Source organism: Pleurodeles waltl, chromosome 3_1 (genome assembly GCF_031143425.1).
Source record: "Pleurodeles waltl isolate 20211129_DDA chromosome 3_1, aPleWal1.hap1.20221129, whole genome shotgun sequence".
Taxonomy (NCBI): Eukaryota; Metazoa; Chordata; class Amphibia; order Caudata; family Salamandridae; genus Pleurodeles; species Pleurodeles waltl.
Window position 1 is genome coordinate 1655584426 of NC_090440.1, and position 17436 is coordinate 1655601861.

The 17436-nt window shown below is 39.0% G+C and overlaps 1 protein-coding gene across 8 annotated transcripts in view; it reads right to left on the reverse strand.

The window, feature by feature from the left end:
• The window catches only part of WIPF1 (WAS/WASL interacting protein family member 1), a 462168-nt gene that overhangs the window by 170041 nt on the left and 274691 nt on the right, over positions 1-17436 (reverse strand). For all 8 annotated transcript variants that reach the window (XM_069225386.1, XM_069225384.1, XM_069225379.1 and 5 more), the window contains one exon: positions 3994-4123. In XM_069225386.1, the coding sequence (XP_069081487.1) occupies positions 3994-4123 (130 nt within the window). The remainder of the gene's footprint in view (positions 1-3993; positions 4124-17436) is intronic.

The following is a 17436-nucleotide window of genomic DNA, read 5'->3' on the forward strand; positions in this document are numbered from 1 at the left end:
AAACAGAGGGAATTCTCCTCTGAATTTTCGGTATGCCTACGAGCGGGATTAAGACTAACTAGTTCAGTGACTCACGACGGTAGTAACAATTTAAAACATCCAGTCTCTCCTCAAGAGGTGTGAAAATGAAGTACACTCTTTTGGCCAACTTAGAAAAAGCAGTGATCTGTATCACTAGTTCTTACAATTTAGGGCCGATTTGGCGGACGAGACTGGTCAGAGACATTATTTGGGTAATAACATGGGGCATTAGGGGAATGCATAGTCTGATCAAGAGATGCAGAATTAGACCGGTGCTCAATGTGAATTGGTTAAATGAGTTTCTCATTAAACTAAGTAAGAACATCATAAGATGTGACAGGTTTATAAGAGGCAAATATATTATTCAAACTTCTCAGCAGGTCTGAGAGAGGTGATAACCTGGCAGTAACAAACGTTATTTTAAGACCAGTAAAAATCAATCAGAGCAATCAGGACAATATTTTATCCTACAGGAAGAAAAAGGGAAAACGTTATGCATATTATTTATTGATTTCCATAAACCACAGAGCCTTGTATGAAACAAATGATCAACATTTTACCAAAGGTTCCACTGTTCTATCATACGAAGATTAAATATAATATGATCCTGTATCACATGTTGGACTGATTTCTTACAGAACCAGAACCCGAATACAAGACCAATATTCAACTAGTGCAAAATGCATAACAAACATGTAGTGCATTCAACATCAACCAATATGCCCTGTTAAGAGAACATACAGAGGGATCATCATTTAGAAGCGAATACATTTCTTTGGTTGCCTGTCTGAGGTCGCCATGCTTTCCCTGGTGGTCCTAAACAGAACAACTGTATTCCAGAACGTCTGCCTTAAAATGGGTAGATGATCTGACATATATTCAGCAATGGCACAGTGTTGGACAGGGTATCAGTCAAAGCTGTCTGACCACACAGTCTTCACTAGCTTTCACCAGCTCTAAACAGAGCAGGGGAACGGTGAGTTGAGCATACAGGAATTCCACTATTTTTTTTAGCAGACGTCCCATATCCACCAAACTGTAAATTAAACCTTAGGCTTTTAGGCAATATTTTACAGTTTCTTCTATAAAAATTCTTCAACGCGTTCTACTGATTGGATTTGTGTTGTTTTGGTCTTATTTCATTTATTAAATCACGCTCTATTTTTCTAACCTGGTGTGGGATATCTTTGTGTGGTGTTTTCACAGTTTTATTGTTTGAAGCGATGCACAAACACCCTACACAATACCTTTAACTTAACCCTGACTGCTCTGTGACAAGCTACCAGGTGGTTGAGCACAGATTAATTGGGGTTCACTTGCGCCTTACCCTTACCCTGACTCGGACTGTGGTGGCTGCCTGACCAGAGCTCAAACCCCAGTCAACCAGTAACCCCATTTCTAACACTGTTAAAATCATCTTACACACAAAATGCCCTTTTCAAAGAATGGCTGAAATGGTAAATTAAACCGATCATCATATACTGTGAGCAATAAATTACCATGGGAAAAAAAGTTTCCATGAAAAAAGAGGAAAAGTAGGGCAGGCCCTTTTATGCATGTGAATACCTTAAAACGAGATCAAAATAATAAAAAAAAAACTGTGATTTACTCCCTCTTTTTCTATATGGCAACAAAGAGTGGTTCTTAATACAACTGGACAACACTGGAGGAAATATGGCTTTAGTGTACAGAGTTTTACGTTTTGGAATTCTCTCAATATTAATAAGAAACCTTCACAACCATCAGGAGTTCCAAAGATCTGTAAAGAAAATGGGCCTGTTCCAAAACAATTGACCCTTTCTTCCAAAGAAGACCACCCTTAATCAACCCCTAATTCCACCAAATGGCCAACTCTCAAACCAACAGGTAAGGTTGCGTAACATCAAACGGTACTGTACGTACCTCGTATCCTTCTGTATCACTGATATGGCTAAGCAGTGCTCCAAGTCCAGAGAAGCATGATTAAAACAGATCTCCGACCTCATTCTTGATATCTTAGGCTACTCAGATATAGCTAATCAGATTCAGTGGACTTTTATTTTCAATTATTTTTAAAAAGCGCTTTTTTTCTAAATAATGCTAAAGATGATGTCTCAGAATGGCAAATCAGATCTGCATAGGTGGAAGAAATCCACCGTTTCTGCATGGTCACCCCATGTTTTTCACCTTTTGCTGGATGTCACACTTTTGCTGGCTTTAGAACTCAGCGCACTTTAACCATGCTAACCAGTGGTAAAGTGCCTGTGCTCCACTTTTAAACATGATTGAAGTGGCATATTCCTAACTGTTATATTTAGCTTACCTATAAGTTCCTAGTACATGAATTTGTTTACTTGGCAAATGGGGTGCCAACTTGTGAAAATAATTACCTAATTAAAAAAACAACATTTTAAATCAATTGTGGGATATTGTATGGTCCACCTGTGGCACCAGTTTCTAGCAGCTACATGGGGACCGCATCTGCTTGAATCTCATTACCTTTGAATGTCACAGACTACTGTGCTAACCACTATTCCAACTCGTTAATTAGCGCAGTTGTGCACCATTCATCCTAAACATTCAATCATTTAGGGTCATCACCACCCAAAATGCAAAAGCATTGGAAAGATCAGACCTACTTTTGAAAAGTTGAATAAGCGAAATTATTAGCCAATAAAATGATGTGGACATACTGTACAGACACCTGCAACTTCCCGAGAATGTTGTCCTATAAGTAAAATGGAACCAACAGCAAAATGTGTAAAATTACATCTTAAGGGATAATATGACTCATGAAACAGTGCAACATATAGTAAATAACAAGTCCGATATTGTGTCATACTATAGCCCAGCAGAACATTATGCAACTATGCAAATGCTATTTTGCATGACATGCACCTGACATGATGACATGCACATGAAAATGCTGGTCTACAAAGGAAACGCCCACCGTACCATGGGACCATAAAGACCTGCCTATCAGAATGTCATGAAACTAATGAATACCATCAAGATTGGGGTTCACAGACGAAGTACCTAAACCATTTAGACAGCATCTTTAAGGTCCAATGTGTGGGATTATTTGATGTCCAGAGCACTGAAAACATAAAGTGGAATAACAGGCCACTTTAGTGTCTGCGGCATTCAGGGAATGGGTCACAAGCCAAGACTGTTGGTTTCTATTTCTTCTGAAAAACCTAATTGCTTGGCCCTGGTCCCTGGTTACCGCTCAGTGTTGGCAATACATGAAATGAAGTTAGGGAAAACACACACAACACATGAAAGATAAATGTCTAGATACACATGGCCTAAATTGGGAAGTCTTGCTGTAAAATAAACACTGGTTCCTCCTTGGAACTGGGACTGGATAATGAGGGAGCCTCCTTATGTAAATTGTATCCATTATATAGAATTTATCAGGCTCAGTATGATTTCTACATGACCAAGAATTCCGATGCTTGTTCCAATGTGCATTCATTTGCTCCTATGTCCCTGTCTCCATTTTCTTCTTTCTGAACCATTGATCCCGTAATGCCGGATGGGAGAAGGGCACACTATACACCTTTTATAAAATATCGACATCATCTTAAATTTGCCTAATCTCCTCTGCTGGGTGCTGCCTGAATAAACAATAATAAAAGAGCAACACTGTTTCCTGTTCCCAGATTTAAATCCTGCAGCTGCAATTAATGTCAACGTTCCACGTGGTAAACCCACGGTTATCCCTTTCCACATGACCACAACACATTCTATCTAACATGCTTGAGCAAAATAACCGTTGTTGCAACTGGGCAACTCCTTCAAATGTTATATATTAGGGAATTATACTTTCGAACATGACATTTCTGCATATGATAACTTTTGAGCTTTTCAAATGGAGCAGCAGGCTTTCATTCTAAGGAGGATAGGAGATACCGAATACTCTAATAAAAATAAATTAACAAATAATAGATTCCTGCAAAAAAGGGAAAAGTAAGAATATACCATACTCACTTTCTATGAGGGGTGCACTTTTATCGACAGTAACGGCCTTCTTGAGCTTTCTTCCTTTATGGATATCGGATAATAGAGCATTTCTTCCTACTTGCTCAGATCTGTTTAGGGAAGGTTTTTCTGTGTTTGCCTACAATGTAAAAAAGGAAGAACATTTACAGAGTACCCCATCATAATCTGCAACGGAAGGCAGCGGAAATACCAAATGTAAACAATATTTTTTTATTGTGAGGGCTCACTGAAATATCCTCTCAATTGTACAAAATAAAGTGAGGTATGAAACTATGTATCACCATGCAATCATATCAAATACAATCATATTAATCAACATAGGTTTTAAACAAAGAAATCGTTTATATGCATCCAGTCATTATGAAAAGCCTGTCTTTGAACAAGTTCAAAGCCAAGCTGCCCACAACAGCAGCAGTCACTTTAAACAAGAGAAATCATGAAAAGTATTTTAATTGAACATTGGTGAGTTAGGAGCTGATGAAGGGTGTGGAATTTTCTAAAATATATCTACTTGTCCAAGCAGAAGGATCTTCACACGAGCAAATAGTCTTGTAGATCTGCTCATGTGGAAACGGAATTCATAAAATACTACTAAAAGTATGGTTTCCAGGTTCTCTTATGTGAACTTGTGAATTTCTGAAAGCCGTGGACCTACACCAACTCAAGGACTTTGAACTGCACGTGAACTTTTGTGATTTTCATTTAGAACAAAGCCCCTAGTTTATATATTTTTTTAACATGATGTCTAAGCACCTTTTTTCCATTATTTTTTTAAATATATACTTTTTAAATTATGCTTAAAATACATGGTATGCAAAGGTGTGCCTACATTTTGCACAATAGTTTAGAAAAATTGTCTGTCTTTGTCCTTTCTTTCGAATAGCTAATATTATTTGGGTATAGTATATTTTCAAAACAAGCATGTATTTGCACATAATCAATAAACACCCTGGGAATAACAAAAAAAACCCACAAATTCTTTAAATTTTGCAAACATGTCTTTGTATTGGAACCACTGTCAGTAATGTAAGCTGAGCTACCAGCTTACTGTATATTCTTATGGCGCGTGCCTTAATACTAAAAGCTTTGCATTAATGAACCATATATAAAATGTGTAACACTCTGCAAACATGTAAGCTCTCCTGTTTTCAGTGCTTATTTTTTGTGAATTTAAGTGGTGATTTCTCAGTGTTTCAAAACCTATTGACATCAGTGATTATTTATCAGTGTGTATTCAACTGCCTCACTCCCAAAATAGACAAAACTGTTTTTCTAATGTTTACAAAACATGTTTTTGCAGTGATTGTTATAAAGCACATATTTAATTTAAAGGATAATGTATTGTCTTCCCATTGGCAGTGTATATAATTGACTTTTGTTAGGCTGTTGTAAGCACAGAAAGTTTGTGTATTGCACTCTCACTCACATCTCATTAGCCTCTCACACTCACTCTGTCTGGCTTACAGAACTATTAATGCACTAAAAAAGTAAGATTGCTATATTCATATATCGTCATAAACAAATACCTAGACAAAGTTGGGTCATTCTACTACTTACTGAATATTATGATACTGTAGGGGTCAACCATGGCAACAGCCATTAATTACCTTGTGAAACCTTTAGAATTTTGAATTGCTCCAGATTTATTTGTAGCCTTCAGTTTGTAGGCCCCTGAAATGTGATGATTTAAGCATGCTCACCACTGCTTTTCTGCACTCTTTGCCTGACTACATTAAGGTGGTGCTGTTGTTATGTGGACATTCATAGCTGCAGAGTGTTTCCATGGCAAATGTGTTACTATAAGTTAGCCCTGACTATTTAAACAGCCATCACACTGTATTCTGGTACTTGAAATGTTGTTGTTTACATTTTGTACTAATGAGTTAAAAAAACTCAGTAGTAAAGTGAACTTGGGTAAAAAGCTAGGATTAGCTGAAGGTATCACACAACAATGGTAAACCTTACAGCTATGAGTCTTGTTAGTATGTGAAAAGTCCTCTGCTATGTTTCCACCACTATCTTTTGTGTGTTATGACAGCACTCTCTTCACAAGTATCTGTCACTACACCTTGCGGTGAAAGTTTAAAGCCTGATGTGTTTGGCAGTTGATCTGCTATCACTACTGGCTTGTTAGAAAAGGGCCCTGATGCATCAAAAGGGTTTCAGCCATTTTGTATCTGTGGGTAAATATAGTAGTACATATTGGTCAAGATTCTTATTGAGCCAGCCATTGCACAATTAGTGACAGAAGTGAAGATTGCCCAAAGAGAAAATAGGATTTTAATATTCTCAGCTTCTCTAAATTCTATGAAATAATTAGATACGACATAAATATGCTTCTAAACCCTTCACATTTGATTGAAACACATGAAACTGAAGGAGATAACAGAAGGAGAAAAAATATTATATTGACCTCCCTAAGCAACACAACTCAACAGAATAATCTTAGATCAGATTTACAAGGCAGCAGCTTGTTTTGCCCACCTCAGAAAGGAATAAGCTCATTCCATTTAACTTTTCATTCTGAGAACGGTGCTATAGGCAAGTGTTTAACAGTGTTTATATGTTTACACTCAGGAGGAGTGTTTCTTTTTCAGTGGGGTTTTATCAATTATTATAGGTTTAAACCTAGCACAGGATAGCTTACATATATGGGTGCTTATGTTGCCAGAAGACAATCCTCTTTTCCTCAGCCATGCAGCACCACTATAAACTGGCAGCTAAAGGTTTGTGCTACAGGGAGTTGGGCCTACTTGTCTAGTGCACAAAAAAACACACAAACGCATGCTGTCCATTTCACCAAACAATATGTCACTGGGCATTCCACATCCTGGCTTAATGCAGACAGTGTTTTTTTAGATAAATCAAAGATAATGAACCATCCAAAAATACAACCAATGACTTGACTATCCAAACAGACTAACATCCTTCCTTACCGTTCTATTTTGTCCTACAGATAAGGTTGGAATCAGATGAGTCTTGCTATCACAACACACCACTTTCAATAATTCCCACTAGTGACTGTACCACAGGATCCATTTTAAAACAAGTAAAAACTACAGGTGATAATTTGCACGTTGTGCTTTCTCCAGTATGAGCAATAAATAATGTTACTGCTTGGCATAGTTTAGACTTCTTAGGTTCCATTAGGGCAGTGGGAGGCTGTGAAAAAATATAGGAGCATGGAAAGTAACTAATTCTGCATTCCACTAATTCCTTCTTATTGACTAGCAATGACTGAGCAACAGATCAGATTGGGTAAGGCTCAAACAAAATGACTGGACAAAGAAGCTATTTGATATCCTAGATTTGGACTGGATGTGACTGCAAGGTTTGATGTTTAAATAATATGCTTTGCATACTGTTTGAAAACCTATCTAGCGTAGCGCTGTGTAGAGTTCTGTTACAAGTATAGTCTACTAAAGGCCTTATATTGGCCTTCCTCTACTTTTACCTAGAAATTTTCCAGGATAAGCATATGTGGAAAAACTATAACATTAAATAATAAACGCTACAGGCTCCAGAGACCCAGTGGAATAGTGTGGCAGGAGATTTACTCTTGACCACAATAGGAAATAATAATGATGCAATCATTATTTAAGTCCAAGCCGAACAATTGCAGTCAGGTGTCAGATACACCTTACCAGAGCACTTATATAAATAAAAAAATAAAACCAGAACAATGTCCTGGTTCAAATAATAAATCAAGAACATCTTAAACAGAAAAAATAGTGGAAAAGGTCAATTTAATTATGAAAAAAGATTTACCCTCAAGTGGAGATATGCATCTCACCTATGGTCCTTGCTTATGCAATTACTAAAAGAAAAGCCATCTAATAGGGTCTTCTGTGATCATAGACAGAGCTCAGTCCAGGTAACACACAGAAGTATCATACTCTCCTCAGGGCTGGCATTTTCTCAACCATTAATGTATTCTTATTTACATGATTTTTGAACCAGTTTTTCACTCATTACTTGAAAAGTTTAAATTCAGTTACTTCTAGAATGAGGGACCAAGTCATCTGTTATCTATGAAAAAGGACTTGTCACTCCATCCCAAACACAAATCTTGGCCTAAGCACTTCCCACAAATTAGCAATGGGAATTTACAGTGGCAAATGCAAAAAAGAATAGCTTTTGGGGTACAGGGCCAAAGGTCCCTTTATTCTTTCATGATATCCCTGACAACAAAGGAAAGAAAACAGGAAGCTCTTAGAATCCAAGATGCATAAACAATCTTTCAAATGCTTAGTTCAATTTAATGCAGCAATCCTGTCTTTTATGAGAACATGTTCTCACATCTGCCAGATGTTCTCACATCTTCCACGCTGGATTCTAAATATCATAAATGACAACTAAAAAACAAATCCCTCTATTTTCACAAATTTCATGTCCAGCACATATGAATACTAAAAATCACTTTGATCTTTACACAATGGGCGTGATTTACTGATAAAACGAGAAACTAGGGAATAGGGTTATATCCTGGCATGGAGATAGTTTTATCCCTTTTTGGTATTCTCAAAACTTTCTTTGAGAACGTCTGGAGCGCTGCACCAGGCATACTCCTTGGAAAGCCATGAAACTGTTCTATGCTTTGGTTTCACTCTAATATGGCTTTGTAAGTATTATGCAATTGACATTTATATCCTTTTTTCTCCATATTCTAGTGGGATTTATTGCAGCACTTGGCAAGAGCAAAGCCCAAAACAGTTTCAGGGTAAGAAATAGAGAGAAAAGGTGATTTGTTTGTGGGTCTCCTCAAACTAAAGGTGTACCACCCTTTCAATCAGAAATGCAATTCCTTGCATGGGGTTATGTTAAACAGGAGTAAATTGATTTAGAAGCGCAAGGCATCCTTTTGCCAACACCTTTCATTTGTGTATTTATCCATTTATATCTGTTAAACAGATTATAAGCTCAACATCCTTTGGGAATTTAAGCAAATATTTTTGTATTTGCCTTTACGCAAAGCTCTATGCAATACATTTTTCTTCAACCATTGGTATCTACAAATCATATTTTTGTTTGCTAGGCTATTTGTGTTGAAGCCTCCCACAGTGGGTACTGGGTAAAGTATCTGATACTAGAAACAAGTAAAAAATATATAATTTTAACAGTCCACAAGAAAATCTTACCAGTAATGTCCAGGGTTAGTGAATGTTTACAGACTGTACAGAATGTTGTTGTATTTTGTTTTTTTGAAGCTCGGATATCCTCATCACAGAGGATTCCATGGCTATAGTAATGTATCATGTAATGAAGGGATGACTAAGACACCTCATGAAGCCATACTCAACTGAGAGGTTGGCTTTTACAGAACTGCTCCTAGTACACAAAATGTGAGGGGCAGTAACCACTCATGAATCAACTTGCTAGCCGACTGAACTGCTTGTGAAAAATCTGCAAAAAATGTGAAATCCATGTGATCTACCTCAGCTGAAATTCAGTTGTTAAACTCAGAGGTAAAGTGCTGGGAAAACTATTTTCCAGTTATGACATATTCAACATAGCTCTGGAGGAATGGGAAGATGAAATACAGCATTAGGTAAATCATAGGTAATTCATGCATTAAAGTGGTCTTTTTGCAGGCACGGGCAATGGGTTACATAAAACAATTAGGAGATGGGCAATCGCTCAGCTCGTTTCGTTGAAGTTTGTGCACCAGTTGAGAAGGAACTACTGAAAGTTTTGTATTCCCAAGTTATGATGAAGCATGCAAGACAAGAACAGCCAATGTGACCAAGAACCCACAACTAAACAGCAGCTGCAATATTTAGATGTGCCTAATTTTATACTGAGGAAATGAATGCTTAACAATATAAAATTGTATTTGGGGTTTCTAGTTTGCGCATCAAAAATAATTATTATGTCTTTTTATTATACATAAACTTACCTACATATGCAAAATTAATGTAATTGCAAATGAAACAATTTTTAGGATGTGCAGATGTGTGTTTATTAATATGTTTTAGTTATGTCACATTTTCATGTAAAACGAGATTCTCAACAACATGGATGCCATCTCTGTCACTCACTCCTGGTCCCCCAATGCACACATCCTCTCCCTACAGGCTTCACAGAGTTCACAGCTAAGTTGATGACATAAGGGTTATTTCTACTGCTGTAGTTGTCCTGTTGGTGTTATATTTGCTATGGTGAGGATGTAAAATTGCATCAAATAATCTAACTTGTTTTTTAAATTGGATCCATTTACTGAGAGAAGTCCCTACTGTCAATGTTTCACATTTGTTAGAACATCTCGGAGAGTGTTATTTTTTTCCTGAATCTGCGATGGTGCTCATGTGTGATGGTAATGATGTGTAATTTTCTTGTGTTATGATTTGACAAAGAATTGATGCTTGATGCTCACACCACAATGATTTTGCAGTTTGTCTAATTTACTATGCAAGAACTGTGTATAAGATCCCCTTCATTTTACTGGTAGCCCAGAGATTTTGAGACTGTTCCTATTCTACTAGGGATGCTGCCGAAGTTTTTTCTTTTATGTTGCTGCTCATTTGTAAGGTAGAATAATTTTATGGCTTTACACACTCTATCTACCTTGACATCTTAGAGCCTTCATTGCATTCACTCTGTATCATCCTTTTTGAATTTCTGAAATAAAACCCTTTATCTTTTCAATGATCTAGAGCTCATTTGAGTGAGTCCCACTACTTTAAGAACTGTTTTACTCTGCTAATTGATGTTGTGGGAGGTGCCTTAATGTGGGGACATACTGTCTCAGGACTCCTAAGCCTATCAGTATCTCCGATCCTATAAACTGTGGGAGAAAGTAAAGAGGTACATTTTAGGGTGTCCCAGTTTTGGGGACAGTTTTGTCCCCACAAAAAAGACCCAAATTTGGAACTGTCCCACTAGACTCTATGTGATTAGTGATTTTAGAGAATTCTCATGACTGATGGAAAGTTCGAAGTCCACTGTCAACAATTTACTACTTTCTTGGCCAACACCCTCTTATTAACGGATCATAATAATAACACAACTGTGCCACCTGGCACCGAAGACACATGGATAATGTTTGTGTCACCCTGTGAATGGCCTGTAGGTTTTTTTGTAAGAGTGACTCACCTCCTGTTGAATGCACTCAGCATTTTTCATTAATGATAACATCCAGGATACATTAATCACACAAATGTTGTTAAATTCATTTATCAAGAACAGGTTGTCGGCAGTTGAAGAGGTAGGATGAGAGGTCTGGCACTCTCCGTGATGTTGTTTTGTGTTTTATTACCTTTTGTGTGTGTGTATATATATATATATATATATATATATATATATATACCGATAACTGAAACACTGGATGTCAAAATCAATTGAAGTCACTAGTAGAAGGTAGAGAGTTGAACCAGAGCTAGCTGGTGGAATGCTAGTACCATTAGTTAATGAGCCATGTTTCCAGGGGTCTGTACCTGCAATTTCATCAATAAGCGCTGCTACCATATTTTTTAAGAAGACCTCTTTAGTGACAACAGTTTTTCTCTGCTTAAGCTGCTTAGCACATGGCAGCAGATTGTCTTTCCATCTAGTCATGGCTTTAAGAGACACCTGCACATGTACAAGACCTATAGTTCTGTTGCATCTTTTCCATGCTATCCTTGTGCCATTAGCTATAGAGGCAATCGATTTATTTATATTATGATTACTTTTACTATTTTTTTGGCTATATTTTGGCTACATTTTAGCCAAAGTGTGGAATTTAGTGCAGATAAGCAACTTACAAGTTTAGTTCAGAAAAAAAGAACAAATCCCGCCTGACTTGAAAGTTGCAAGCGCCATTTTATTTCACGGGACACGGTCCCATGTGTGAAAACTGAAATTGAAAGGGGCATAAGGGTGAAGGTACCCTGAACCCAGGGGTGTGATATAGGTGTGTTTTAGGGGCAAATTATAAGTGTACTTTAATTTTGCACCACGACGCACGATATTAGCGGAAATGTGACTTTCCATGATTTATTTGCAAAATACTCATGAACGTGGAAAAATTTGGAAGAAAAACCACAGACTCATTCATACACAAATTCATTCACTCATACATGCACTCAGAGGCTCACGCGCTGTAATGCTATCCGTATTTAACCACTGGCTCCATGATGACCACTGACTCCATTTTGTGCTTGGCTTCAGATGCCACCACATCTGTGGCGCAGGTATTTTTCCACAAACCTTGTTTTCTACACTGAACATATTTTTGCTTCTTCTCACCAGCACCGGGCTGCACCGTGCAGGAACATAACATTGGGGATGTGGACAGAAGACATGATAAGAGGGTCTCAGCCTGGGAATGGTTTCAATGTTTTCATTACGGAAAATTACTGCTCCTCTGCCTCTGGAATGCGAATCGGGGCAGGGTGTGTTTTTGACGCAGTACAGCCAGTGCTTGAATTTCTTAACTTATGCAAATGGAGGGATATTGCCAGAACCTTCCTCTTTTGTTTGTTTAAGGTATATAAGGTGGGGAAACATAGCAATGAGGTAGAAGGAACTAATTTTGGCAGTGGACGCACTGCCCAGAACTAAGTCCCACTTCTCTGGTCTCAGTTGTCCAGGGTTCCACAGCTTGACGTTGACACCAGGATGATGTTGTTGCACTGATCCCCATGGTGATACATTTTTATTCTTAATTATCTAGCTTTGCTGTGGACATATAATATATCTATACATATTCATTGTTGATGCATTACATTTTTATGTCTGTCATTGTTTAACTGCTGTGAGTATTTTGGCATTTATACATGTTTTACTGCATACAACTTAAATGCTCATGTTCATATTTTCGTGTGCTTTTTTAACATCTGGGAAGTACCTTAATAAATATATTTCTCACACTAGGAGTTCTGCATTCCTTGGCGTTATTTTCCTCTTAGTTTGAAGCAAAGCAGAACACTTTGGGGTAGTCGGCAGGATATGAAGTGAAAGATTTAAAAGTGAAAATGTTTGACAAAAAGTCAAAGGCAGTTTCCCAGGTGCCAAATGACATACCATGGTGGAAAAAATCACCTTATGATTTTATTGTGAATGAATGGTCTGGTGGAGCAGGGTTATGTGAGAATTGGAGAGGATGTTGTATCGATGCTTGCTGAACCAAAAACAGTATTACTTTGCTTGCAAAAAGTTCCAGTAGAATGGGGACGTGATTTATCTATTTTAGGCAGACAGGGTTGAATCCTGTTATCTGCTTATAGAAAAATGCATGAGAAATGTGCTCAGTTAGAACAAGAAAATCAGTAATTGGAGAGGCAGCTAGCTGAAGCCAAAAATTAGCATAACCATGCTGTCTTGTGAGAATAAGTTACTCCAAGACAAAATTGATTCTTATCAGTCTGTCACAGAGAAAGCAGCCATTCTCGTTGCGCAATATAGATACCGTAAACGTAGAGGTAGAGTCAATCAAAAGAAAGTCCATTTAGCCATCGCTAAAGCAGGGCTAGATTGAGAAACTGATGTTTGGGATGTCAATATTTGGGATCCCACTGATTTTTTCTGATTCCAGTGATGAGTCACTTAAAAAAGGTGTGGGCCAGCTTGAGCCAGACAAACAGAAAGTGGTTCGTGCATAGCCTATATTTAGGTGGAAAATCCAGGGCACCCCACAAAACCCAGGGGGAGTTGAGATGCACTCCTTAGAAGATTACTCTTAGCAGGAGATAAATGATATTGTGGATAGGTTTTGCCAAAAACATGGGGAAGCATTGCTTATGTGGATGGTGTGGTTGTTTGACACAGGAGATTTTAGGGTGGCACTGAATGAGGAGATGCGAGGAAGTTTTGTATTCTTAGCAATGACCACGTAATACAAGAGCAGTTTAGAGGTTATGGGAATCAAGGAGCGACTAACTTGCTGCAATTGGCAGTTGTGGGGAGTAGTCTTAAATATCGTGCTGAATGAGAAGGGCCACCAAATGATAAGCCCTGGTACACACCGAGAGATGCTATGCAAAGAATTAATGAAGAAAGTAAGAAAACTACTATTCTCTTGGATGAAGCTCACAATTTGTTAGATGCTCCACTGACAGTTTCGGTACGAAACAAAATCATTCAGTTAGCTCCCACAGCTTACAAGCAGGTTATAATGACTTTCCTAATTAATCAGAGAGGGAAGGCATTAAAAGATGTGCTGGAGGCAGTCTGTGAATTAGGAGAGCTTGGAGATTGGATGAAACCTGAAAGAGCCTAAAGGTCTCAGGGTGGCACAGACAATAACAGAGTGTCTACGAGATATATGTTTACGGTGTTGTTGAAGGATGGTGTCAGCAATGAGTAGATAGATGGGACAGATAGTAAGAGTCTGTGGGAGATGTACCATAAGCGAGGGCTGGACAGAAAGGAGGGCAGCAGAAAAGTGAATAAGCAGAATAACAAACAAGTGAATCAGGGCAAATTACTGATGCAGGAGGAAGGAAATGAGAAGGAGAACATTGTTTCTTCACAGGGGAAGGAGAAGGAAGATTTGGACACCAATTAGTTAACTGCTGAAAACAGGAAAGGAGAGGAATCTTCCCACAGATATGAGAGCATATATCCAGACCTGACTTGGGCAAAAGTTGACAGTTTTAAATCAGATTAGGAAACATACCAAGCTCCGGTACAGGGATGGGCTCGTAAAGATAACAGACCTCATGTTGATTTAGAAATTAATTGTAAACCTAGAAATGTTCAAAAGGTGTGGGGGCTTTGGTGGACACTGGAGCGGAGGCCGCTTTAATTTATGTAAATCCCAAAAAGTTTACAGGTGAGCACTACACCATCACAGGGTTGGGTGGAAAACAAACCCTCGGCAGTGCAGACTACTGTTCAAATGAAAAAAGAGAGAACGCCTAGAAGAGAATACACAGTTTTGGTTGTGTCCCCCCTAGAGTACATACTGGGAATTGATATTTTGAAGGGGATGACTTTAACCTTGGATGATGGTTGTTATCAATTTGGATTAAAGCAATACATTTCAGTGGCAGCCGTGAGCGTGGGTCATCTAAAGATACCCCCAGTGAAGGTGCCGCAAGAAACCAAGGTGGTTCGTTTGAAACAATACCAAACTCCAGGAGGGCATGAGGAAATAGGTGAGACTATACAGGAGTTGATAGAGGCAGGTGTGGTTGCTCTCGTCACTGAGTGGAACAATCCTTTGTGGCATGTGCGCCAAGCAGATGGGCGCTATAGAATGACTATCGATTACAGCGAATTAAACAAATATACACCCCCCTCTGACTGCTGCAGTCCCCGACACCATCACTTTCATTGAACGGATACAAAAACCTAAAGGGACCTGGTATGCAACTATTGATATTGCTAATGCTTTCTTTTCCATACCATTGGCCACTGAGAGTCAGGAGCAATTTAGTTTCTCCCACAGTGGTAGACAATTCGAGATGTTAAGGCTCCCCCAAGGGTATGTACATAGCCCCACTATCTGCCATTGGCTGGTGGCAGAACACCTGGATTAAGTATCTGTCATTCCAGGGTTGCAATTGTCTCATTATATCGATGATGTGATGTTTCAGGGAGAGACACAAGAACAGGTGCAGACTCAGCTGGACAGGGTTGTGAAACTCTTGCAGAGCAAAGTGTGGATGATCAATCCAGATAAGGCACAAGGACCCTCTCAAAATGTGACATTTCTAGGAATCCAGTGGAATCAGGAACATAGTGATGTGTTGTTGCACGCAAAACAAAAGATTTTTTAATTTTCCATACCCCGTATTAAGCAGGAGACTCAGCGATTCATTGGACTGTTTTGTTTTAGGAGACAGCATATCCCTCACTTGAGTCAGATTTTGGCCTCTTTGCACAAAGTGACAAGAAAGAAGCATGTGTTTGAATGGGGAGAGCAGCAGCAGTGTGCGTTTGAATTGGCAAAGGAGGCGAGTCAACAGACTTTAGGTTTATGGTCAGTACAGGAAGGAGACATTGAGTTACATGTAACCGTTCAGGGACAATATGCGAATTGGAGCATGTGGCAAAAACAGAGAAGAAAGAGGGTGCCCCTGGGTTTCTGGACAAAAAAGTTACTAGATGCTGGAGAGCGATATACTCCCTTTGAGAAACAGTTACTCACATGTTATTGGGCTCAAGTGGATACTGAGCAAATGACGCTAGGTCATAATGTGATTCTGAGACCTGAGATTCCAATAATGCAGTGGGTGATGAGTTCACCTAAAACTAATCAAGAGGAAGTGGTACATACAGGACAGGGCTCGAGTGGGAGCAGTAGGGACAGCAGCCCTGCATGAACATGCCCCCATGTAAGATGATTAGAGGATGCAGGAGGTACCAGTGATAAGAGAGTCACCAGTGTGGTGGGGTGTGCCATTTGAATCCTTGTCCCCCGAGGATAGGAAGCATGTATGGTTTACCAATGGTTCAGCCAAGTATGTGGGGGCAAAAAGACATTGGAAGGCAGTGTCACATAACCCAGTCAATAAGAAGTTGCCTTCTGCTATAGGAGAAGGGAAGAGCAGTCAATATGCAGAATTGTATGCTGAATATCAGGCACTGAAACAAGAATTGCCAGGGACTTTTCACATTTATACTGACTCTTGGTCTTCTGCCAATAAGTTAGGGACCTGGCTTCCCACCTGGCATGCAAATAACTGGAAAATACATTACAAGGAGGTGTGAGGCAAAGAACTATGGCAAGAAATCTGGGAAATGTTAGAGCAAAGAACTGTTACTGTGTATCATGTAGATGCCCACTGTTCCACCGACTCACCAGAACAATGGTTTAAGTCCCTTGCAGACGACAAAGGCAGAAGCGGCAACACAGGATTCTGACTTGGTGGGAATGGCTAAGTGGGAGCACCAAAAATGTGGAAACCTGAGAGATATGGCAACTAACAGGCGGGCAGAGATTAGAGGGATGCACAGTCCCCTCAATTTGATAAAAACCATAATTCTTCAATGTCCTATTTGTCAACACACACACAACAGGGATCTGTCCCGCAAACTGTCAGAGGTCGGTTGGAAAGAGGGACGTTGCCGGGGCAGATATGGCGGGTTGATTACATTGTGCCACTACTAAATAGTCTTGGTGTCAATACGCTTGCACGGTGGTGGACACTTATTCTGGCTACTTGATTGCAGTCCCTCTAAAATGCGCTACTCATTTTAATACTGTGAAAACTCTGGACTTAATGTTGTATTACGGGGTCCCACTCCAAATCCAGAGTGACAATGGGTCACATTTTAAAGGTAAACTGGTGCAAGATTATTGTTCACAATATTGAGTGAATTTATCATATTCCATATTCCCCACAAGCTGTAGGACTGATTAAGAGAATGAACAGCCTACTGAAAGCCCAATTACAAAAATTATCTGATGGAACTTTGAGAAACTGGAGAGAGCATTTAAAGCCCTCCAAATTTTGAATAACAGACCTTTGATGAATGCAGAGACCCCTTTAATGCTAATGTTAA